At 40.9% G+C, this 26427-nt stretch overlaps 1 protein-coding gene across 5 annotated transcripts in view; it reads right to left on the reverse strand.

Moving 5' to 3' along the window:
- IL1RAPL2 (interleukin 1 receptor accessory protein like 2) overlaps positions 1–26427 on the reverse strand; it is a 339644-nt gene that overhangs the window by 181623 nt on the left and 131594 nt on the right. Inside the window, exon 1 of one of the 5 annotated variants that reach the window (XM_064426725.1) lies at positions 19580–19644. The exons of 3 other annotated variants lie outside the window; for them this stretch is intronic. In XM_064426725.1, the coding sequence (XP_064282795.1) occupies positions 19580–19637 (58 nt within the window). In that variant the 5' untranslated portion in view covers positions 19638–19644. Of the gene's footprint in view, positions 1–19579; positions 19645–22876; positions 22908–26427 lie in introns of those variants that run through there. One more of the 5 variants, XM_064426727.1, reaches the window with a different exon arrangement.

Below are 26427 nucleotides of genomic sequence, written 5' to 3' on the forward strand. Positions count from 1 at the left end.
TGAACCTTAGGAAAAAAAAAAGGCAAAAGTTAATGAGATTTAAATTAGTAACAGCCATAGCTTTCCCTTAAAGAAAACATTATTGATTTTAAAGAGCTACCTAATGAAAAAGAATGGCACTCATTTAAGACTTTGCATGAACTACATTAGAGTTTCATTTGTAATAATAAATAAGGATGTGCTTTACAGTCCAATTAATCAGCAGAATTTATGTACATATTTTTATGAGTTAACTACACATTCCCTAAGTCCTTAATCACAGTTTTGGGTGAACTGTTTATGGCAGTAAAGAAATTACAATTTCTAAGGCTCGGACTGTAAAGATAATTAAGTACCAGTTCCCTATAAGAGTTAAACACCTGTATGGTTTCTGGGTTTATAATCTATTCTTCATTTGAAAAATGGAAATGCATAGTGTTTCACTTTATTCTTCATTAAAAAATGTTTATATTTTCAGTTTAAGTAACTGATTATTGGAAAAATTCTCCTCCTATGAATGCTCTGCAGCTTTTATACACCATGAACAAAAAAAATATTACTGCCAGGAAAGGAAATACATGGACTCTTTGTAAATTCCCTCAATATTCAGGTAGGAAATTTGTTGGGCTGATGGTTTTCAGGTATTTTCATTTAAACATCATTTCATATAATTTCATATAATCACAAGATACTTCATCATATCAGGAATTCAGGAATATAATGCTGTGTTCCTATGACATTTAAATATGGAACACTGGTAACCATGCACAGTTTCTTCTCTGAGAACTGCTGAGAAAACAGATGAAGTGCAAGGTCCCCCAAGCAAGTTTCAAATGACATTTAAACCCAACTACTTCTACAAAAAGTAAGCATGCCTGGACCCAGTCCAAACAGAATTTCACCTCATAATTAATTAAAGATCCAGACAAAACCCATAAGAACAAGAAGAACATTCAGTTCATTTGCTGAGATACCTGAAAGTGCTGAAACTTTAAATTGCTAAATTCCCTACAGATGCTGAAAGCAAGCTCACCTGGGGGAACCCCAAGCCCCCTACCTGGACCCTCATTTCTCACCCTGGGAGGTATCAGCTCAGACTCCCCATTTAAGCCATAGAGCTGCTCAGCAGCACCTCCCAGGGCTGTAAATGTGTCACCTACAAACATAGAGACTGCCCTTCATCTGCTATTGATGACCACAGTGGTGTTTAACTCCTCACCAGCTCTAAAGATGACATTTCTCTCCTACAGCCAAACAGGAACAAAGGTAACTGCAGTTTCTCTATGAAGCAAGCAACAAATGTCTCAAGTTTAGCTCGTGCATGCCAAGATGACAAAGAACATGTAAAGGTGCCCCTTATGGTACAACAAATACCAAAATCCCAGCACAGCACTTCTCTTTCAATCCAATTCACTGGGACAGCACTTCCCAGGGGAGATAATACTTGTCCAAACACGTCTGAATGGTTGGACTTCATCTTTTCTTTGTTAAACCAAAAGATACATTTACAAAGAGATGCATTTATTTTTAATAAAGAACATTCATACACATTAATTTCACCTGCCACAAGACCGTGCCTTGAAGAGGTTCTTTAAAGTAACTGAATGAAACTTAATCCATCTGTTTCACAGAACTAAGATTTACATCTGCCTCTTTGGGAGCTGATTTACAGATCCCTGGTAGATCTCCTCCCCTACCTTCAACATCCTGCTGTGGCCATGACTGTGGTCACCTTATTCACATTGTCATCACAATTCAGAGCAGTAGTGCAGCTTGGAATCAAATCCTACCATGACCTTCCCGTACCTTCCCCAGTCCAATCCATAAAGTGCATTGCCTCCAAAAGGCAAGCCAGCTCTCAAACATAATTTTTGGGTGGGATTTTGGAAATTGCAACTCAGGTACACTAGGTTGGTTTTGTACTTTGTTCTTCCCATTCTTTAATTATGAAGTAAATTAATAAATATGAGCATTATATTTGTGGTATTGCCTAAGGCATGACAAAAACAACTGAAACTGCAGGTGCTGCATCCCTGAATGGATCTTAAGGTAAATAATTAAGAGAATGTAACCTATCATTGCTTGTTCTTCTAAACTATGTATTTTAGTAATGTTCAACAAAACTCTTTAGAGAACAGAAGCCAGTCCTTCCTTCCCCACACCAATGTGACTGGAGTACATTGCAGGTTGGAGAGATGCACCACAGGACCCCTGTGAAGACTCAGGACAGCAGAGGGGATGGACACAGTGACTCCTGCAACCCCAGGTGGAGTCTGCACCTAAGCCAAAGGGACTAAGAATTACTAGTGGACTGAGGGCATCAGCTGGCAGTTGGAACAGTCCTAAACTGAAAAACCTAGGCTAGGTCTGAGGGAAGCAATAAACAGCTGCTACTTACCCTGCTGCCATAGTGATTTTCACATCCAAGTAAGCCTAACACTAAAATGTTTCTCTCGCTTTTATTTGATTCCACTTTATACCACACTGTTTTTCTTCTGTTGTTTTACAGCTGATGCAGGGGTTACTTTCTGGTGTGTTATGGACCACAGCTCAAGAACTCCCAGTTTAAAGCCTATTTCCCAGAAAACTAGTTTGTACAGAGCAGCTCAGGCTGCTCTGACAGTCAGCAGCATTGTACTTCTTAGCATCCTCCTGCTTTCAATTACCATTGCCCACATTCAATGAAGAAAGTTTACCACATCCCTTCTGATTTTTGAAGCTTTCACAAGTAACAGGCTTCCATAAGATTTTTTTTTTCTCCCTTTTTCTCCTGTCTCCTACAGGTTACCTTTTTTTTTTGCATTGTTTCAACCCACAGAGTTTAAACAGGTTCACACACTGTCTGTACAATAGTAAAAGCTTCAAGACTTGGAATTTGAAGTTTGATTTCCTCCCCAAGAGCCCTTAGATGAGTGTTTGCTCTGTTTTATACATTCTAGTGGGAATTCCTACAAGTACCTTGACCTTTCCTCTCTGCCAGCAGGAGGACTGCTGCTTTTATTGCAGGGAGAAAACAACAAAAAATATCCTGGCTATACAGACCCAAGGTTCCCTGGTGGAGTGATGTACAAGAGAGATGGGAATTCTTTGGGGATGGAAAGACAGTGTTCACAAAGAGGTGGCTGAATCATTCAAGCATTTTTTATGCCTGTAACTTTACCAAGTCTCTTTTGAGCTTCGACAAAAGTTTCACAGAGAGATGAGACCAAGTGTTGGTCTCTTTAAGCATCAGCTGCAAAAGAAAGAAGTCTTCCTACAAAAAGCATCTGAAAATAATTTCTTTCAGCTTTGCCAAGGCCAGGCATTCCCTGGTCTTGTGTCCACCCAGATGGTGAAGGCCATCTTAGGACAGCCTTCTCAAGGAGACAAAGTCTGCCCACCAGTCAGATTAATATGTTAACAAAATTCTCTGGCCATTAAAGATGCTTTAATCAACTCTGATTTCTTTTGTAAGAAAAATTATGTATTACAGACTTTGTCAAAAGAGCTTTGTTAACACTAACACTTGAAAAACAACTATGCTAATATGACATTTCCCATCCACTTGTTCTGCACTTTTATGCCACTTAGCAATGAACTACAGAATTTCCCTCCCAACCTCTAATATTTGGCCATGGGAGTATGTGGGAGGTCACTTTTAAAATTATTTTTACTGTGCTAATTTATTGTCATTTTTGACTTATCTAGAATATACTTGCACTTTAAACCTAACTAAATGTGCCATGTGACAAATAATATTATTGGTTTACTAAAATAGTTATAATTAAAAATGGTTATGATTAAAAATGGTTATTATAGTAGTAAACTAATACTCTGGAAAAACCATTTGGGGCAAGACAATTCCTACATGTGCCATTTCTCCATGCTTTCACACAAAATATGCCCTGGCAGACACCTGAACACACAGAGCAGCTGTTAAGTCTCAGCTCAGAAACCTAAATGAAGCTGAAAAGGGAAGTCTTGGAGAACTCTGGCACTTAAAAAATAATATCTTGCTGTGACACTGGAACCACATTTACAAAGGGGACAGAATGACCATCCTTTCCCAACTAGCATTTTTTAAATGTACAAGAATTTTCAAAAAGTATTAATTCTGCAGTTTAAGCATGCAGACTGGTACTTGCACAGCCACTGAGGTTCAGCACACAACACTTGGTCATCTCCTCTGTGTGACTGTAATGATGATTCTCCACTTAGTGTGATGAACAAAAATCACAGGTCATGCCAAGATGTTTATCTAACAGACAGAAATAGACTCATCCACAGGAATATCAAATTTAGATTTTAAAAAGCAGATAAAAGGAATTATCCCCATTTCCTAAAGAAAACAGAAATAATGAAGCTTCAAGGCAAGAAAATATTTTCATACACTGCAACTCTTAAAAAAAAAATACACTGTTCAGGCAGTTCCTGCCAATGGCAATGGACAGCTGAGGCTTCCCTGCCCTTCTGCAGAGTGACCTCCTCTCACAGGCCTGGTGATTCACAGCTGACACTGTGCACGGCTGGTCATGCACACAGTGCTTACACAGCTCCTGCTCACAGGAGCAGAGAAAAGCCTACAGGGACTGTGCTCACTCACCTCCCATGGCCAACATGGTCCTTCTGCATGCTCTGATCAATATTTAAATGATGGTGACAGCATTAAGAGGCCTTTCCCCATGCACTGATATGGTGCCTCCAGCCATCCCATCTAGCCAAGGTCTGAAGGAAAAGGAAAATATGAGCCTTGCACTGTATCTTGAAGGTCAGTAGGTTCAGGCATGTTTGAAAGTTTTTCTAAGGCTTTCTGGCAGGTCATCTCCTTCTTTCCTGATGTGGAAACAATTTTATTTAATACTTCATTGAAATAACAGACCATTGCATAATACCCCTGACAACAGTCTTCAGTGCAAACCTGCCACCTCAAACAGGTAAAGCTTCAGTGCAGCATAATTAATAGAATGTGAGTTAACAGCTCTGTAACATCCACCTGAAGCTGAGACACCCATCCCTTCCCTTTCCACACCAATGCTGAAGCAAAGCTGGACACTGCGTGGAGGTGCAGGCTGCTGCCTGGCTGTGACCAGCCTGTGCCCACTCAAACCTGTGGCATCCCCCAGAAAGCCTCAGCAGGTCACTCCAGACACGCTTTGGCTCCCTCCCACTCATGCTGCTTCAGCCCTTGTTACTTAAAATCTGCAGCTCATTACTGATGACACTGCTAATGCAGTTTCCACTGTGAGGCTCAATATGGCTTTTCCAGGAGCAGAGCTGGGAAACTGCTCTGAGAAAACATTACCCCAGCTGCTCTGAGACACTGCAGCTCTGAGGCTTCCCGAGTAACTACAGTGGGTGTAAAGTGCCTTTCCCCTCTCAACACACAGCAAAAGGCAGCATCAAACACATATTGCTCTGCCCATCGTGCAACTGCTGCAGGAGGGCCACACCTTCAGCCTGTGACAGCATGCAGGCAAAGGAAAAGGGGTATCCCAATCTGGTATTCAAAACATGAACAACTCAGGATATTCCTCACTCCTAACTTTGATTTTCTTGCTGGTCCTTACTTACTGTCTTCTAAGACACTTCAGGATACAGCAGGTGATGTCTGTTCATGCACCTTTTAGAAGGAGGGACAGGAAAAAAAAAAAAAAAAGCTTCATTCAAGTTTCCTTGCCTGAATTTCTGAATTTCACCTTGAACAAAGCCCTTGGTGAAACCCCAGTCTGTGTGGTGACTTGGTGCATTCAATGTCAAACTGCTGAAGACTTCATAAAATTCCTGTCCAAGATGCCAAGAGGAGCAGCAGGTAGAGAACAGTGTGAGTCACTGCAGCTGTCCCAGGACACCAGCCCCGAGCCAGCTGCACTTCTCTCCAGCAAAATCACTGGCACTGGGCTACAGAGTAAATGGCAAAGCCACAGAATTGCTAAAAGCAGCAGGGAGGGGAGGGGATCTCAGAAAAATTCAGATTAAAGGCAAATTCTGTTTTAAAGATTACTTTGAATTATGGCAGATGCTAAAATTTGTGGATGATTCTAAGTTTGTTTCTCTGAGAATGGTGACTCACCAGGACACTGCCCATCAGACACCAAGGCAGAGCCCACCTACCAGACAGGCAAAACACCATTAACTGAGGGTATTCTCTACCATATTTACATTTTAACTCTGTCTATCAAATAGAAATGGAAACTAGATTTTTCCATCCAAGTATTCAGAGTACTTTCCTTATTCCAGGCCAGCAGAACAAACATATGAGGAGGTGGTTTAGGTTTGTACACCCTGACTATGACCTTCCAGATACTGCACTGATTCCAGCAGCAATATTGTTCACTTCTCTGTCACAACAAAAAACCCTACCTGCATTATCTGAATGCAGACACTCACGGAAGCCAGCATTAAGCATTTTCCCAAGGTAACACAGATTCAGACAGATGGACAGCCCCTGGTTTTTAAGCTGTACCATTCCACGGGGTTTCCTTAACCAGTTTGATCACCTCAGAGGAAAGGAAGCTTTACACCTGATGCATCTGTGCTGAAAGACCCCCTGCCTTCAAAACGACTTTTCTGAGTGTTATTGGAAACAACAACATTAGGGTAATGACAAGACTGGCAGTGAGAAATTCACAGGGGATGCAGAATAAATGAAATCAATTAGTATTATAAATACAGGCTGAGTTTCACGTGTCTTACATGTCGATTACTCATATGAACTTCTGAGACTTTATTATTAGCAGGTTTGTTTTGGCAAAAGCTATAAAAATGAAGAGAAAAACCCAACAGTGCTATTTTAAACTTGTACCACCACACTGCAGTTTACATAGCTGCAAATAAAATGGAAGAATGTTTTTATGAGCCATAAAATGGCTCTGCTAATACCAAGAGGCATCTACTGAAACAACATTTTGAACAAGCCTGCATCAGGCAAGCCTTATTTTGATTTTCCCAATTAAACAAAGGACAATTAGCACCCGTATAAGAAAGTGGATAAGCTCTGTTTAAGTATCAGTTCTGGTGGATCATACATTAACTGAACTTGTTGGTTTTGAGGTCAGCTGTCATTCTTCCCAAATTGCTCCCTGAGCAGATCACAGAGCAGATGGAAAAGGCCAATTTGACATGACTCTTCGGCTTAATTATAGCATTACTAAGACAGCATACGGAGTTGGTATGTACTGTAGAATTTTATCCCATAACTTTATTTCTCACAAATTCAGTGATATGGTTCATTTGCCTTGATTTGATCTTCAGTACATACATTCACTAAAATTGAATTATTCTTACCTGTGCATTACTAGGCCAAACTTTCTTATCAAATTCAAGAGCTACACATCCACACTAATGTTCAAAGAATTGCAGAATAAAAATTCTATATCAAATATAAGATCTTTTCCAAAACATTAGTATTTAAACTGATCCACTGCTTCCAGCAGTAATTATGTCAGACCCCTCGAGCTACCCTGGGAGAGATGAGAGATGCCAGACTGCTCTAGTGACAAAAAGGCTTTGTACTACATAGACTAGCACACCCCAAAGAATCATTTCGTGGCATATGCTTGTCTACATGCACAATGCACCCACTGTGCTAGCAAATACAGCAAAGATAGGTCCACTAGGAAGAGTAGATCACACAAAATCCCTAACGCTACCTAGAAGCATAGAAGGTTTATCACCTTATCATAGCAGTGCTCCATTTGAAATCCTCAGCTTACAGAAATTGCTGCACTGTTCACACTTGCAAAGTAACTACCTATCAACAAGAGATTTAAATTCTTGACACTCATCTTCTGCTGCAAATTCTTTAGGAAAGGTGAATGCCAAAAGAAATTGGAAGTTGTAGTTCAGGTTCTGTAAATACTGCAGTGACCTATGTCAGCCATTCCATTTGCAACACTGATAAGCTGTTCAATGTTCAGATCAGGTATCAGGATATAGCAGAAGTGCTGACACAAACTACAGAACCATTTGCCATCATGGCAAGGCAAACTTTAACTGGCCTGGACCATCACTAGAATTCTCCATAGTCTATTATTGCCCAGAGGGCATTTTGACAGAATCTCAAATCACTGCCAAATGTATCAAAAGCAGGAAACCAGAACACCCAGCTCCTATTTGATACTCTTTGCCTATTTTCCTAAAAGAAGGAAATGGAAAAAGGACAGAGCTGTCAAATTGTGAGAGAAAGTGGTTTATTTTCACTGCCTTCTTTCTAGGCAGTTCAGCTTTTTCCTGCTGAGCAGGAATGGGACAGGGCAGCAGTTTGAAATTAGGGAAAGAGGGCAAAATTACCACCAACAAAGAAAAGTGTTGGGTTTCTATGATGTATAAATAGAAATTCCAGGGAAAAGCTTAACTTTGGAATTTCATCATGAAGTGAAATAGGAAATTTTTCTTGTAGAAATATCACCTCTGAAAACTGAGTTTTGAACCAGATTATGTAATTTTTAATCACCTCTCAGGTCTTTCCTGAAATACAAAGGACTCTGAATGCAGCCACTTAACCTGACAAAGCAGACTGCCAAATCTCCCATTGAGAACTTCTTTCCAAAGCTACTTAGGACACCCATAACATCTTTGACACCTTTTGTTCTTCACTCTACCTTCATTAAAGACAAATCCGACTTAAATTAAAAAATAAGGATGGAAAAACCAAAATAACACAGGATCAAAAATGTAACAGTTCTGAAAAATTCTCACTGACTAAAGCATTAAAGTGTCTGATTTAAGAGGCTGGTTTCTCACACTGCCACATTAACAAATGCTCACAATCAGCCTGCAGTTTAACTACTTAAATTTATAATCCTAGTGAAAATAGAAGGATGGTGTGTAATGGCTCTTCATTTCTTTCCTGGGCAAGAACCAGATCCCATTTCACCAACAGGCAAGCAGGGACAAGCTCAGAGGTGCCATGGAGTCTGCCAGTGGATGCTCCCAACTCCTCAGTGTTTTCCTCACCTCTGTGACCCACGGCAGACCAGAGTGTGGACAGTGATGGGATTTGAATCCACAGCAAGCACAGCCCTGCTGCAAAGAACAGCCAGGATCAAACACCTCTGACAAAAGAACATCAAACAAGGCAAGAAAATGAGGAATACGTGCACCTGGGGACATGGTTCACTGGTGGCCTTGGCAGTGCTGGGTTAATTGTAGGACCTGATGATTCTAAGAGTCTTTTTCACCCTAAATGATTTTATGATTCTAAGATAAAAAGAGCACTGTTCTGCAAAAATCTGCATTTTATATCAACTTCCTTTACTGAAATTTCATTTTAATTTATTGTTGCCTCTAATCAAGTGTACAAAGTTTTAATAAAACACAGTGCAGCCAAATAAAACTGTCAGTATGTTTAACTGGAGGAATTCACTCACTGTATGGATTTTCAGCATTAATATTAGATTAACATTAATTGCATAATTATCATGAAAGAATCACAAGAAAAACAATTCTGAAGCAAAACTTTAAATAGCTCATGTTAATAGGGAGACTGAGATAATAGTCACGTTTCAGAGTTTGATGCAGCCAGTAATGTTTACAGGCTGGGGAGGGGGATGGGACAGTGCTGTTTCCTGTAAAATTTGTTGCTTAATCCCTTAGAAGATCTAATGATGGTACTTAGGTCTTGCAATTTGAATTTTTGGACTCAAACACTTATGAAATCTTTCTAATCTATTTCACTGTTCAGATGTATGGCTGAAGTGCATTGCCTGGTGAGGATGAAGGATGTCACCTGCACCTCCCAGTTATTACACCTCTACCACCAGTCTGACCAGGAACCTGGCTCTCCCAAAGTCTTTCCACACCTTTGCACCATCAAAACTCTACTCTGTGGCTTTTATGTAAATGTAGATTTTGCTCAAGCTTTGGAAGTAGTCACTCAAAACAAAAGCAGATCTTCCCATTGGTGACGTGAGTTGATACAGTGGTGATGAATAAAGGCAAGATGTGAAGAGTCAGGAGTTAATCTCAGGTGGAAAATTGTGCCTGAAAAGGTTGTAAAGCCAAGATGAAAGGGAGAGTCTGAGGACTGCAGTCAGAACTCAATTCAGAGCATCTCCATTTCAGTTCAAAATTAGCTATGTCTGAACTATTGAGCGCTAGGAACTCTGGCTTTGTTTTCACAAGTAACTGCCATGATTTAAAGTGAATAATTTGATCTTGGAGATATTCTGAAGTTAAGAAGCTACCCAACATCCATTACTTTTGCTACCGTGTTGGGAACATGACGCCTGAAGCTAAAATAATTTTTCTCCACAGCAGTCAGAGATCAGGGCAGTGAGGCTCATTACAGATGTGCGCTTCCATCACTCTGGACTACTTCCAATTTTCAGCTCCTGCTTAGATCCCTTCATTCACCCTGAATTATTGGCAACTGGAGGATAATTAGTCCATCATTGCTTGGGAAAACTAGAAGGTTTTCTATATTTCTTTCCAATCACTTAAGCTGGCACACAGTAGTACCTTATACCATAATTTTGCACTTTACTCTTATTAAGGTCTTTCACCCTCTGTTTCTTAACATTGAGATACCGAGCAATTCCTTGGCTTCATTCTAAAATAAAAGTTACATCACATTTGAGCTGATGCCTTCCAGTCAACCTATGCCAAATACAATTTGCTTAGAAACCTAAACTTATCTAGCTGAGGTGGGATAAGAAACTTGCAGCAAATACTGCTTTATAAATAAGACTCGTGCTCTTGGACTTGGGAAAAAAATAAGTTTAACACAAGAACCTGAGAAAACCTGACTCCACATAATGAGAAGAGACCTTCAACTGTATCAATACAGTCAGCCAAGAGGTTCTGCTAATTAAAACCAAATGACTCCTCACAAATGGAGCAGTAGTTTAGTTGAGTTTGAGTAGGCAGCATGTGACTCTCTGCTTTCAGTTCCTGAAAAAGTGACAGACATAACAGACAGACGTTGAGCAAGAAGCTGCTGCCTCCACAATGTGCCAAGGGCCAAACTTCAGCTTCCCTGTAATGCCTCTCATTCTGAAACAGCATGAATGGGCTAGAGGTTTTTCTCCCTGAATATATTTATAGCCATGTTAGAATTATTCTGATGGCCACCAGCTGTGGTCTGCTGATGAAGGAAACTCTCCACTGGGTTCTTCCCAAAGGTATGTTTGAATCAATCCAAACAAAATCTGCCAGTTTTAAACTTTGTAATACAGAGCTACCTTAGCATAGCTAGGAAGTGCTGTATGTGTGTAGAAGTCTTTCAGAATATTTACTGTATGCACGAGATGTTCTTTTTGATGCCATGCATTACAAAGAAAAATAAGATCTCCCTTCCTCACGTTAGTCATACATCTGAAACCACATTTGGTCCATTTAGAGCAGAGGTGGTTAAAATACCACGAGGATGGCAATCAGATGAAATACTACAGCTAGAATGAGAGCAGGAGTAATAGTAACATCAGCTACATGCTGGGGTTGGGTTGTCATAAAACCCTGTAAAATATCATTAACTTCTTACACATCAAGCAAACTGTTTCAGACCAAACTGTTCTCTTGTAATTACTCCATACTGGTGACCACTCCTAGCATAAATTTCAGTGTCTCTCAATATGTGACCCTTAATAAAGATGAGCTCCTTGTGTGCCCTGAAAGCTGTATTGAAAATATTTTATAGTGACACAAATAGGAAATAAATTCCATATTCTCCAAGGTCTCCAAAAGCAAAAAGGAAAAGATGTTTAAGAGAAGGTAAACTGAAAAATCATTGAAAATTTAGGAATTAGGAAGGAGAAAAATAAAACTCCTTTTTGAAGTATGTTTTGTGAAATTTCCAGAGTAATTTAATTTTCTATTAATTCTTTCAGACACCATAGGAACTGGTTGTCAAACCCACACACACAAAAAAACCCAAATAAAATCCCCCACCATTCCACTGCAAATGATAATTTCTAAAGCTCTGCATGATTATCACCAGTTTACTTCCTATCCTTTCTGAACACTCAGAGTATCAGATGTAGGGTGCTTTTGCTTTGTCTACTATCCAGTAAAAAGCAGAGTTATTTGTTATCATTAGAGACCCAGCAGAGATGCTTTAAGAGACTTTATTCTGTTGATAGAAACCAATTTGTTGTAAAGAAGGGAAATCTGGGTTCTTGAAGTTCACTGAGAAAGTTAAATAGGCATCTATCTCACTACCTGGTGTATTTACAAAAGGAGTTCATTAATCTATCACACATAGTTAGTCTTTTTTGTGACCACAGAAGGGAAACAGGATAGCAAGGCCTGGAATTTATACTTGAAGCTTGTTAATAAGTTGGTAGTTGCTTTGCCTTCACAGGAGTCTCTGGAAAGCTCACAAACCCATCCCTCTTCCTTAAGAAGACAGTAAAAATCCTGGGACTGACCCTGAGGAATATTTCCCATCCTAAATCTAATTGAGAGCAGGCCAAACTACTTGTGTGTTTTGGAATGGCAGTGGGTGAATTTCCAGGAGTATGCGGGCTGGAGAGACTCTGCTTCCCAGGAATGGCATCTGAGTCCCAGGGAAATCTGAAGAGATAGGAGCCTGCAGACTGGAGCAGGTGTCAGATCCCTGAACAAAACCTCCTGCTCCTGGGGGCTCAAACACTCAGGCTCAAGCCAGCTTTGACAGCCTGCAGTACATCTCCTCCTCAACAGGTTCTGCTAGGTGCTGAGCTCAATATTGTCTCCTTCCCACAACAAGAAAGTTTGCACAGTGTGAGTTTCTCTCTGCCAGTCCTTCATTCTGGGCACATCAAATAAAAAAAGGCAAAAAGCCATATCAAGAACAAAGACTAAGCTATAATTGAAAAACTGACAACTTCCCAAATCAGATGTGACTGTGACCCAAATCAGGAGGGGAAGAAACAGTAATTCATCCTGGCACGCTAATTAATTATCACACAGATTACTTATTGATTTTCTTGTGTTCACTGATACCTTATGAAGTACATTCATTTCATCCAAACTTCTCATAGAATGGCAGATGCTGACGGCTCAAAAGCAGACACAAATTCACAAGTAGGTCAGGTGTCCTCTTCTAGAGATGGGCAAGGCCAGGGCAAATCCATTCATCCACAGCACCAAATCTCAGCATCAAGAGACTCATCTCCAATCCCACTCATAAAAGCTAAATTCTTCAGTAATGATCCCCCAGTGAAGCAAACCAGCCCTTGCCAATAAAAGTAGTCAGATTGCCAAGGTCATAACCAAACCACTTCAGCTTCTTGAAGGTTTCCTGCACTGGACAACAGCCTGAGTTCCCAGAGAAATTACCTAAAAGGACATTTTCTAATTATAGAATTAATTACTACCACAGAAGAAACAGCAGAGGCTCATCAGGCTGAAAATAATTATTTGTACAATTAGCTCTTTCACATCAAATAAACATTTACAGCTATTATTGAACTGGGAATTTGTAAGAGGAGAGGTCCCATTCTCATCACCCACCCCAGGAATATCCTGCCACTACAACAACCAAGTGAAAGCAGTTTATATATTCTCTCTGAAACAGTATGAACATATTCCATTTAAGTTGTTGATTTTCTTTGGAATTTTCTGGGTACTAAGCATGCATCCTTACTACAAAGGTTTTAGTCTTCTTTGTTGTGTTTTGATTGGGTAAAAAAACCTGTTTGCAATGCACGATCACAGGCAAACTGACTGTTCTCCTGACGTGCCCACGGCAGATGTGTCACAGAGATCAAGGAAAATTCGTGTGGACAGCATCTTGTTTGCTTGTGCACAGGGAAATAGCGACGGACTCATTTCCAGCTCTTTGCACAGTCAGTACAATCATCATCATTACAGTGATAAAAGCAGCCTCTGAAGATGTTTCTGTCTAGTAAAAAACCTGTTGAAGAGGGAGTGTGAACAACCTCAGAAAGGGGCTAGCATACGAAAGGGCCTCATTTTGCTTTTTAAAAACCAATATGGGTGAGCCAGCCATCTACAAAGTTGAGCAGCTTTGAGCATGGATCTGTTTATTGGACTCAGCAACAATTCAACAAAACATTAACAGAACCCAAAATCACGATTAGCCCCTGGTATGTCATCATACCTTCAAAACTGCCAGCAAATCATGCCATGCACTTCCCTCCAGATTTCCCTTTCAGGTCCATCCCAAGTCACAGGCAGGTACTTGGGAAGAGTGGCCTGATGCATTTAATGATGGATATCTGGATCAAACCAGTAGGTCTGCTTGTGAAAAGTAATGGAAAATAGAGTGTGCTTTCCCTAGTCTAGAAGAAAACACAAGTAATCTACTTAAATGAAAATCACTTTTGAATGTTCCTTTATTACACTTCATAGTCTGAGAAGATAATTTCTTTTCATGCTGTCACGTGAATGGTATGCAATTCCCACACTAGCCATAGATATTCCTTTAGAAAAGTAGTGAAGGTCTTAACTTTTTAATACAAATTATTCCTCAGGAATCCTTAGTTGCTATTGAAGCAGTTTAATACAAAGAGTTATATCCCTCATTCAGGAAACTTAACTGACACTAATCAGACCCAGCTATTTTTATTATTAATGTACAACAATAGTAATCTGGTGTGACTAGCATCTTTAGCCAGAGTATTAAGGTCTTCCACTCCCTAAAGTGCTATTTAGTAATAAAAAATTAACAGTTTTGCATAATCTACTTATGTGTGCCGCAGCTACTAAAAATGCTGCAGCATTTTCTTCTCTTTTCTGAGCCTCAGCACAGACATACATACCCTAAAAATTAACTGATGCATGTTTGTGAGCTGATGGAAATCCTTCAGTGTGTTGGCCACAGATGCAGCAGGGACTACATGGAAACACACAGTCCCTGTGATAATTTACACACAAGCCTCAGAGTTAGAAAGTGATAAAACAATCAGGCAATTTTCATCCCATTTTATATTTTGAAAGATCCAATGAGGCCTGCACGTGGCAGCTCTGCTTCTTTTAAACCCCACTGGTTTCACATGCCGTCCCACAGGTCAGGCTGCACGAACACAGGACCTGGCCTCAGTCCATATGGGTTTAAGGAGAGGAGGCAGCCAGCACAGAGGTTTACACAGAAGGCTGATGTATCAATACACTGAATTAACACAGGTACATATTTTAGCAGTGAACTAAGCGTTACAAGCAGTGAACTTTAGAAGGACACACAATGCAAATTGCAGTCCAAGCACAGTCAAGAGCCCAACCACACAAACCCATGGAAACAGGTTGCAGAATACCTTTCTTCATCTTAACTGGACTTTGTTGCTGAAGCATAACCAGACTCCTATGGTACCACCCTCTCTCATCAGAAATAGGGCACAGAAAACCAAGCCCCTTCACTGTTTAATTTTGACTGGTCAAAGGCAGGATGCAGGGAACAGTTCCTGTGCTGTCTACAGGAATTAGGCTTTTTTTCTCTAAGTTGTTCTCCCCTTACAAGATGCACTGACGTGTCTCCTTGTTTCTGATCTGTTTCCAGCAGAGCTCGGAGCTGCTCACCACGAAATCAGCGCAGCCACCCAGCCCCTCAGAGCCCCAGCACAGGGCAGGTCCTGCAGCTCCTGGGAGCCAGCAAAGGCTGCTTCCCTGACAAAGGAAAAAGGCTCCACAGACTGCTCCAAAGGCTCCACAGACTGACAAATGCACCAAGGACTGATAAAGGACCTTAGACCAGACATCAGCCTCTGACATATGGCCTCACCTGAAATGTACTACATCCAAGCCTGTACTAACAAGTTATTTAGAAAGCTCCTGGAAATAGTTTTTCCAAGCCTCCGTTTTTTCAAGTCTCTTTCCAGATCTTCACTTCAGCCAAGTGCATCCCCTCATGCCTGAGATTTAAGAGGAGCCTCCTTCATTCCCATAGTCCTGTCCACAGGTTCACTGTGAGCAACACAGCATCTTGATGGGGGGATTAGGCTGGTGCAGAGCTCTCCTCACTGGGGCATTCCAAAAGAAATCACCAATTTGCAAAATCACCCTTTCCTCCAGAAAAAAAAAAAGGCAAAACAAACCAGAAAAACCTTGTGCTAACAGCTTTCCTGTAACAGCAGAGACAGCAGGAGCAGGGCCAGCCAGCACCTCATGCAGCAGCTGAGGGAAATTGGGAGTTACTGGTTCCCCAGAGGGGAAAATGAAGATCCCAATTTCAGCAATCAGCTTGTATGAGCTTTTATGCAGCAGATAAAGCAGCTCACAAATTCTTTTCCACTTTGCCTGGAACCAATTTTTGCCTAGAAATTTTTCTGTCTTAAGTTTTAAGGGCTTCCCCCCTCCCACATCTAATTTCAGTTTTTTCTTTTAAGCTTTTTGTCCAGCTTTGAAATGAGTTTCACTAATACAAAGTGTCTCAGAGAAAAGAGCTTCTGAGCTAAAACTGAACAAGATTTCAGGTCACTGCATTAATATTGATAGCTTTAAAACAATAACTGTGCATCATGTACAGGATAGGATATTTTTCTGTGCAGCTAATACAGCTAAATACTATGTCATTACCAAAAAATCTATTTCATGTTTTTAGGAAAAAAATAATTAATTTCATCCAAAGAGGCAAGAGATTTCTATGTTTAAAGCACACAGGAACAGTGACTCACATTGTCAAGTGCCAGGCAGCTGCTGCAGGCAAAGCTGGCACCTCCTGGAGCTGGCATCTCCAGCCAGGTGTTAGCAACTCCATGGGAAGTTGTGCTTTCCCTTCTACAGGCAGGGCATGCTGGTTAGCTCTCAGAAACTGGGGTGTAAGGCCAGGCATGCTACATAACCACAAGCAGTTTTCTCATTGTAATTCAGTTCTGGCTTCTATTTCCCCAGGATGGATGAAGGGTTTTGCTAATCCCAGTTGTCCCCCCTGGTCCCCATGTGATACCTGCTGAACTCTACAAACTACAGCCTGCTACAGGATCAAAAAAACCTATGCTGCCTTACATTAACAAGTCAGGCTGTAAAGTGACATGTCAGGAACTGTAAATGATAACTACATTCCTACCTTGCACCTTATAAAGTTAAGGTCAACAGCAGTCCAGACCCTGACCGGGCTCTGAAGCCTCCTGTCACCTGAGCTCCCCTGGCGAATTCCTCTGTGCACACTTTTAGCGTCCTGTATAAATGGAGCATGGCATTTCATCTCACATCAACAAGGGGGACTGAGGAGAAAGCACCGGCTTTATGAGCAGAAAGCTTCCTCTGCTAATAAGATACAGCATTTGAAACACTAGCACTTTTTAAAATCATATTCTTTCCGTATTAATTTTGGCTAATACAGTGTGACAGTCCCTAATATGATCTGGCTCTCATACCCTACTGGTGACGACTAACACTAATTCAGTCTGATTCTTATGTGACAGGATAGGTGGAAAACTGACAATGTGGTAGAAGAGCAAAGCGCTTTCTAGTAGACTTTTCAAGTACCAGATTCAGGTCTACTAGTGGTTTTCAAATAATCAGATAAGATCTCCACAAATAAATTAGTACATATCCTGATATATCTTGATGTGTAAGCACCTCTATTTTTTTGTTGGGCTTTTTAACTTGTGCTAGATAAATACATCAAGATCTTTTACTAATCCTTTATAAAGCAGCTTTATTAATTAGAAATTATTTTCCTAATTCTTCCCAGTTCTTTTCAAGCAGCACAATGTGATATATTGCAGTAACTGCTAGTAATGGATACAACAAATAAACTGCCTCTCTCTCCCCTCTTGGTATTTCAGTGCTTATATATTGATGCTATTCCTCTTAACCACAGCTTTATATCTTGGGTGCGTGTTCAATAGGTTCTCAATGTGAGCTCACATGTTCAGAGCTGCTACTCTCCAGGCACAGCTCTCCACCCACATAAGCAAAAGCTACATTCTTCATCTTAGATGTATCTTCAAAGTTGTTCAAAAGAAATTAATGTTACCCTGTTGATGGAGCTTGCATCAATCATTATTTACCACTTTGCCAACATCTAATCCTTCTACCAACTTAATCAGAAGAATTTTTTTATTTTACTTCACTGAAGAACAAGTGCAGCAGGACCAGCACAGTTTTTTGCAGAACATCCCAGCTGCTTGCTGCTCCCCATTAACTTTGGGTCCTTTGAGAAAAGCACAACATTAGTACTTTTTTGATCTCTAACCGTTTCACATAGCTTGTGATCTGAGACATAATCCTCCATTACTCTAAAGACTATAGTTGTAAGAAGTTTTAATTTGAACTTTGCAAATTAACCACAGCAAAGAATCGCTCACGCAGGGTATCCCATCAGCAAAGATGTCACATTAAATTAGTGACTATTTGGATCAATGGGTTTTTATTGAGCAGGATTCCTCAAGAAGGTATTGATGTAATATTGTCAGTCCTGGGAGCACACGGAGCACCAGATTCATAAGCACAGGTATACACTGCTGCCTATTTCTAACCCTCTCAAAACAATTATCTGGCATGCAAATTACTTACGGAGATAAAAAGCATGATCATAATAGCAATATCCTCCTACTCCTTTTTGGTTTATATTAAAGCAAAGAGATGGAAAAAAAATCTAGCACTGGTTATTCCCTAACTTTTTCACAGCCTGGGAAGACAGCAAACACTAACTAGAAATGCAACTAATGTTACTAAAGTAGCAGGACCCTCCACTTGTGCAGATTACACAATGCTATTGAATTTTTTCCCTGAATACAGCCCTTGCTACATGAACAGAATCATTGTTTAGAAACCAACTGGACAAAACTTACATTGACCATAATGAGCTTTGGCTCAAATCCTGTGTTGATTTGCTTTAACCCACAATGAAATTGAGAAACACAAAGAACTCTTGTAGCTGCCCATGTAACACTGAAGTCAGATTCAAAGCCTGAAGTTCAACTGCTTAAGCCAATGTACGCCTGAGTGCTGCAGAGAGATCTTGTTGGTGCAAACACTGACAAACTCTTTTTGAAAAGATGTAAGTGATTTCTGCCATAGATGAAAATGAACAGTGCCCAGATAATGCACATTTAGGAATTCTGGGAATGAGAGCCAGATTTGCATTGCTCTTCAGGAAACAAAATTATACATCGATTGTGTTTACTTATGAAATACATAGATCTCTGGCTGACAGCGCAAAAAAAGATCTTTTCTCTTGCTTGCCAGACACCCAAATGCATGGCCAGGGCTGTATCTGTTAATATTTGTGGCAATTAGCCAGGAATACTGTTCACATGGTCCTCTGCCTTTATCTATGTAACTGTAATTCTATTCTAAAATGTGACAGGCCATCACTCACCATGGTCAGCCTTACACTGAAACTTACTTCCACACATCAATGCCATCATTTGAATTGATTTAATTCCACATTCTTCTTTCCCCCCAATGGACAGAGACTTTCCATTTGTCCCCATGCCTTAGCCTTACAGGGCTCTGTATGCCTTTTAAACATTTTTTCATTAATTTAACTAATTGTGAGCCATGAGAGAAGAAGAGTTTCACGTGATGGATCAGGCAGGGGATGGCAACCAGCAAAACAGAGCTACTGCCTTTCCTATGAGAGCACACAGAATCACAGGCTGGTTTGGGCTGGAAGGCACTTTTAGAGGTCATCCAGTCTGACTCCCCTGCAGTGGGCAGGGACATCTTCAATGAAATCAGGTTGCTCAGAGCCCTGCCCAAGCTGACCCTGAAGTGCCACACAGAGGCTACACACCTGGGAAGCTGAATGCATAGCCATGCTCCTCTAGCAGGATGAGGCTGAAGCTTGTCATAAAGAGCATCAGAATACACACCTGTGAGGATGGGGGGAAGAAAAAGCAGTGTAGAAAATGAAGCAACATAGGAAAGCAGCATATACAGCTGATCTTAAGGATCAAACACATCTCCAGATCCCCTGTTATGAAATAAGGGAAATCTCACAGAAATATCAAATGTTAAATCTCCTAAATCAACCACAAAAAGCCAAGTTATACACTTCTTCAAGAGATCCTTTCTATAACACACCTGGGAACCAAGCAGTTCCATGCTCTAGTCTTCTGTGACTCTCTACTCCCTCTTTTAGTTAATTGCAGGACTGAATCACTTCTTAAGGTAGAAGCCTTTCATCCTTATGTGCACAGCATAGGAGGCCAGGTAAGAAACCTCATCCAGCATGACAACCCATGATGGCCCAAGGAAGTAAAAAAAAAATTGTATAAACCTGTAGGGTAAAAATGCCTTTAAACAGGCATTAAGCATATAAGTCTACATAAGAAATGAGCTGAGACTGCACATGTTCTTTCATCATAAAATAATGCTAAAATACTGAATGTTCTAAAAAGCAACAAGAAGTTTTATCTCTTGACTTGAAAGTAATGACACATTAGTCTCTTAGACTCCCACTCTGAGAAATAGTTTTATCACTCTCTCAATAAAAGTAATCAGAGAAAGACCCAGTTTTTTGGATTTGTGCAGTTTCACTTTATTGTAATTTTCTTTGTCAACTCTAATTAGTGGGCTCACTGAGTATCTCTTAATATTCTCCAACTTTTAGTCTCTTTTCAAAGAATGTTCCAGCAGCATCCTGGGATGAAGATGTCCCTTTAATGGGCAGCCACAGAGAAGCATGCCTGGCTTCAGAAGATGGTGTTTTTTTCACACTTCAGTGGGGAACTTCAGACACAATTAAAAAAGGACAGAGTACCATGGTATCCTGGATATGGGTTACACCAGGTTAAGCAGCTTGAAACAGGCACAGGTTGAAATGTGAAAGATTTCAGAACAGACTTTGGAAGCCTCGAACAAGCACAACACCCCCAGAACCTCTGGATGGCAGAAAGCTGCTCCTGGAGCACAGAATAAATTGCCTGGAAATAAGGACACATTTTGTGACAGTAGAGACAAGGGCTCAAGACAGACAGATCCAAAAGCAGTGATAGTTTCCACATTTTGGGGTAATGTCTTCTTGCTGTCTATTTTTACTAATGGCTTCATCAAAGCCAAGCTGAAGGTAGTGAGCAAAGCCCATTTCTTCAGATTACCATGAACCGAAGAACTAAGATGTGGAACTAAGGATCTCATTTCCTGAATCTTATGAGCCTAGAAAAATGAAATAATCCATAAAAATAGGTAGATTTGCCTTTCATGGCATTTCTGGAAGGCCGATAATCTGCTTAACAAGAAGATCATGTCTCTAGTAAGACCTGTTGAAACAAGGTGGAAGATGAGCAAGTGAAAGCAAGTCAGCATGTGAATTCCTGACAGCTCAGAAATCTTACACAGAGTTCAGCTGGTTGTGCCCTTTAATACCCCACAGGCAGCCAAGGTCAAACTGCACAGACCTTTGGCCACCTCAGGCTGATGGCTCCTGACAGAGCAGGTTTCAAGCATTCTGCAGGTGGCTCTGAGGGACACAGCAGTCCCTAATTCTCACTCTTTGGAATTATTTCTGTGTGCACAAGCACTCAACCGTATATTAAGGCCCTGGTGCTCAGCTCTCTCTTACAAAGACACATTTCAAAGCTGTCCCAGCCACTTGGCACGTTCCTGCTGGGGCAAAAAGGCTGTGGATGAGCTTCCATTGGAGAGGGGATATCCCTGCATACAAACAGGGCAGGGTGCTGCTTGAGCTGGAGCTGGGAAGCCTCACTGGGTGAAGAACTATTTTGTGTTTGACATCTGACTCCTGGCAGTGCCACCTGGCAGCCAGTGCCAGCAGAGCAACTTGAAAAAAGCCCACTGACATCCTCCAGAGTCTGTCAGCCCTCAAGCATTTACAGCACGTGGTCTTCAGAGTTCACAGAATAAAATATAATAGATTTCCTAAAATATATTTACAGCTAGTGGTTTCACTGTTCTAAAACCAGCATTTTCAGTCATCACCAGCAAAATCATGATCCCTTTAAAGATCAATAAAATATTTATTTCCTTAGGTTAATATATGTTCTGTGCAAACTGCCACTGCTTCATTTCCAAGAGCTCTGTGTGAATATTCATATCTGAACTGTACAGACATAACTTTATTTACTGTAGAAAAGTATATTAATACTGATTTATTTAAACACTTTACCAAAGTGGCAGTTTAGTTTAATCAAATACTGAAATAATTGGATTATGTTTGATTTTAAACTTTGAAAACCCAACTCTAAGATTTATCAAGGGCTGAATTTAGCAAAGTTCTCATCATTAAAAATTGACATTATAAAGTGGGGCTACACCGGCTTCCCTGGCACATTACCAAGCAGCAGACCTTTTAAAAGATTAATTGTTCATGCCTGCATGATTCCCCAAGTGCTCTGCACAGGGGTCACCAGCTCCCAAACACCAAAGCAAATAGGGCCCAAAGCACCAGGAGGGAAACACTGTTCTGCTGCACAGTGAGGGAAGAGCTCTGCTCTCACATGGTACAAACCTGCACCCGAGGGTGAGTGCTCTGCCCTCCCTGCTCCTTCCATCCTAGCCCCAAAGGTGAGTTCCTTCCTGATGGGGAGAAGAAAAGGGTCAGCCAAATTCCTGCAGAGAGCTGTGGGGAAGCCCCTTGACTCTGAGCAGCTTTCCCAGTGCCTGTGCTCAGACCAGCCCTGAGTACTCTGCATCTGGCAAGGCCAGGGATGCTCCTGCTGCCTCCCTCAGGAAAACTGCAGAAGTCAATTACTGATCTACTCCAAACATCCAAGCCTCATTGGAACAGGGTAAGCAACACTTCTCAGCTAACAATAGTGCTACTGAAATGTATGTATTTTTTGCCATTTGATTTCTGTTTTCCAAATCAGAGAAAGCTGAGGAACTGAACTCAAGGCTATGCCCTGCCTTTACTGCTGTAGGTTCTCTTCCCTGCTGCCTTACAGCTCCATGCCCATGGAGACAGACCTCCGTCAGAGGCATTTTCAGCCTAAATCCATCATATTTATCAAGGCTCTGGTGACATCCCTATGGTCTTGCTGATGGACACCAAGGCAGGCTCTATCCCGACCCCTCCAAAGCAGCTGAGGATGCTGTTGTCGTTTGCACTACTCATCTGACAATCCCATACATGGCACCTGAGGCATGACTTCGTGGTCTACCTCTATCAGCCCTCTTCTTTGCCTCTCCAAAACACACTCCAAGGGTGAGCACTGAATAATAATCCTCCAGTCTGTGACCCGTGGGAAACAATGTGGTGCAGAGTCTGCAGTACCAACATGAGAAACTGACAAATTTAAATAAACAAAAGCCCTTGCAAGGAAGGGCTGACACAGATACACTCACAATTATTTTTCAAATCTTTTCTCAGGAATGTAAGAACAAGAAAGCAGTGACAGCTGGAGGAAAACCACTACATCTAACTAAACATTTAAAATTATATTCTGGAAAGAAATCTGCCCCCATTTAACAGAATTTTGTTTAAAAAATCCACTGGCAGAAGGAACCAAAATAGAAGACATCTAAAAAACCTGAAATTCTTGTGACAGCTTGTCAAAGTATTCTTCACCAACAAATTATCAGAATATTTGTGTTTGTACAGAGAGGTAAACTCCTACACCTAAATAAGCTAATTATTGCAGAACACATATTTAAAGTGATACAATGTCCAAACATCGTTTTCCCCAGAATTTCCTCATTTTCCATAAGTGAAACCTTTGAAAAGCATTAGTAAGGACATGTGGAAATTTAAAAATGTATGCTGTCTCAGCTGAAGCTGAAAACATCAGTTCTCAAGACCAATTCAAACCAAAACACTCCCTCCCAACCCTGCCCTCACTGCCAGCCCCCAGCTAACACCCAGCTGACAGCTCTGGGGGAAGCCACCCAGGCTGCAGGGCTGCAGCTGCACAGGAGCCTTTAGCAGCCCTGCACTGAGCTGTGCAGGGCTCAGCCCCATGCCCAGGAGCCTTTAGCAGCTCTGCACTGAGCTGTGGTGTGCTCCAGCCCAGGACTCTGCCAGGGCTGCAGGGATGGGGCACAGACTGGCACAGCCTCCTCTCTTCCAGAAATACAGGCCCTGGGACTTCCCAAAGCAGGAGCTGGACTCAGAGCACCATGTTTAACAGATTTTGACGTATCTATCCCCCATTAACTCACCCAATGAACTTCTAACCTCTCCATATATTTGATCTTCATAACACACAGTGGCAACAAGCACCACAATTTAACCTCATTCTTGTCTAAAACATACTGCTTTTACTTATTTTAAATCTGCTGTCTCAGTCATCACCAAGTGCCTTCTGGGTTTTTTATAATGAGGAACAATAAATATTTGCTCTCTAGTCACCTTCTCAAATCAGTTATTCCTAGTGTCAGAGTAACTAGATCTAGGACAAAAATTTAAAGCAAATAATACTTACACTTTTTAGCTTATGAACTACAGTCTGCATGCTCATGACAGTGAAGCTAATGAGAATTTTGCTTGAGGAACAGTGGAGAAGACTACCAGATTTCTTTGCAGAATCAGTTTTGCTTAACTGAAACTTTATTTTAATGAAAAAGCTACATAAGCCTTGGGGACATTGTTAGGTTGTGACCTGAAGTCCATGATTTTTGCCTACCTTTAATTAATAATAATTAACTGTCCTATTGCAATATTGGTTCCACATCCTACCTTCTTAAAAGTTGTCAGTGCTGTCTCAGGGTACTACAGGTTTTATTAACCGATGCTACCACAAAATAAGATTCCAACTATTCATTTGCAATTGATGATAATAACACAAACATGCAAAATACTTGCCTAAAAATGTATTCAAGTCAGTCTGCCAAATACCTGAAGCCAAAAGTTGAAGATTATTGAAGTGGTTCTTAAATTCCATATTAAAATTGTAATGGATTTTTATAATAGTAGATAGTTTGCTTACAGTAATTTTCCTACAGTACAGGTAACCCACTTCTCAGAGGGCTACTTGTACCAGCAAGCTAAATGAGCCACCTTCAGCTAATACTGGAAAAAATACTTACAATTCTACGTATAAAAGGCTGATTTCTTTTTCCACAAAGTTTTAGTAAATGAACCTAAACTTACACAAATTTCTCCCTTTATTGTATGAAACCCAGCCCAAGATGATACCCCTTAGATATCCCATTTGTGGAGAACTTCATTATTTATTTTAGCAACAATACCTTCTAATTTACCCAAATGCATCAGTCTCCCACCTGACTAACCTGGCAGTGGTCCCTCCCCAGCCCATTCCAGGCAATTTTGTGCTGGGTTATCCTAAGGAAATTGGGGTTTTTGCACTGGACTACCCTAATGTGAGGGCTTTGCACACATCCTCTGGGTCAAGGTGAATTTCAGCACAGGTGATTATCCTGACAGCTCACATTAAAGACATATTATTGACCTCAGCAATTCTCATCTCTCTGCAGGAACCATGCCTATTAACTCAGGAACTAAAATGAAGAAGAGGAGAAAAAAGACTTTTGAAATTTATGTCTCATCTTGTAAACATGAATGGATTTCTGGAGCTTTTAAAGAGTGCAACTATTAAAGATCAGTTCTAACAGCTTCAAACAATCCACCATAATGCATTTCACAAAAGCTTTTCAAGACCTTTTTGAAGTTCCTCCTCTTGCATTGTTACAGCCTCTGTTCATTGTTGCTCTGGGAGCACTTTCGGAAGCTCGGTAGGAGGATATTTGACATTAAGGTCAAAAACTCTCTATGACCAACTATGGAGATGGTTGAAAAGCAAGTAAAATAACCTTCTTTGAAGGTAGTTACCAATGGTGCTCTGCCCAGACAGACTGCACGTACTCCGTGTGCTCTGCAGGAGCCACTTTTATTTCCCAATTCATTCTCACACACAGTTGCCCCCGAAAAAAAACAAAACAAAATAAAGATCAAACAGAGAAATCAGGATAGTAAGTTCTCCAAAATGTCTCTGCACAGCAGAGGATGGTCCTGCCCCACGGCCATGAGGGCATAAGCCATGTGTGCATTTGGCATCTCTATGCTCTATCTTCCAATCCACAGTGACCAATCCCCTCTTCTACCTGCAGTGTCAGCAGCCACATTTTGGCTTCAAGCCCCAGGACACTGGCAGCTGTGGATGAAGAAGAGGAGGAGGAAGGGATGGACCAAGCCCAGGGCTCACAGCTCAGGGACAAAACACCACACAGGAGTCCATGGCCTGATTACACACCAGAAGCTCTCTCAATCCACTGCACATCTTTGGGCAAATGACTTTGCATCTCCACATTTATTTCCCAGCATTTTCCCTCTCCATGAGACACTGAGCACTGATGACTGACTATGGAACACTACAGTGCATTAACTTTGGGTATGAATAGGAAAGTGCATCCTTGCAAATCATTCCTTTTCTTTTGGAAGCATGAAATTAGACAAGGAATCTTTTCCTGAAATATCTCTGCACTCTGTTTGCTTTAATGATTCAATCTTTTGACCACCTTATGGTCCTCCAAATAAAATAAAAATTAATGACCTCAAACAAAGTGCTGTGGTTTGTGCTAAGATTCAAAATTATTCTAGCTGTTAGAAAGAAAGAAATCCCTCCTTAGAAGGGGGGATGACTTAAAAAAATGCTGACAGCACATCAATGATACTAACAGAAATAACCATGTTCAAATTGACAACTCATGACGATTATGGAAATA

The sequence above is a fragment of the Passer domesticus genome, chromosome 7, assembly GCF_036417665.1.
Source record: "Passer domesticus isolate bPasDom1 chromosome 7, bPasDom1.hap1, whole genome shotgun sequence".
NCBI classification, from domain to species: Eukaryota; Metazoa; Chordata; class Aves; order Passeriformes; family Passeridae; genus Passer; species Passer domesticus.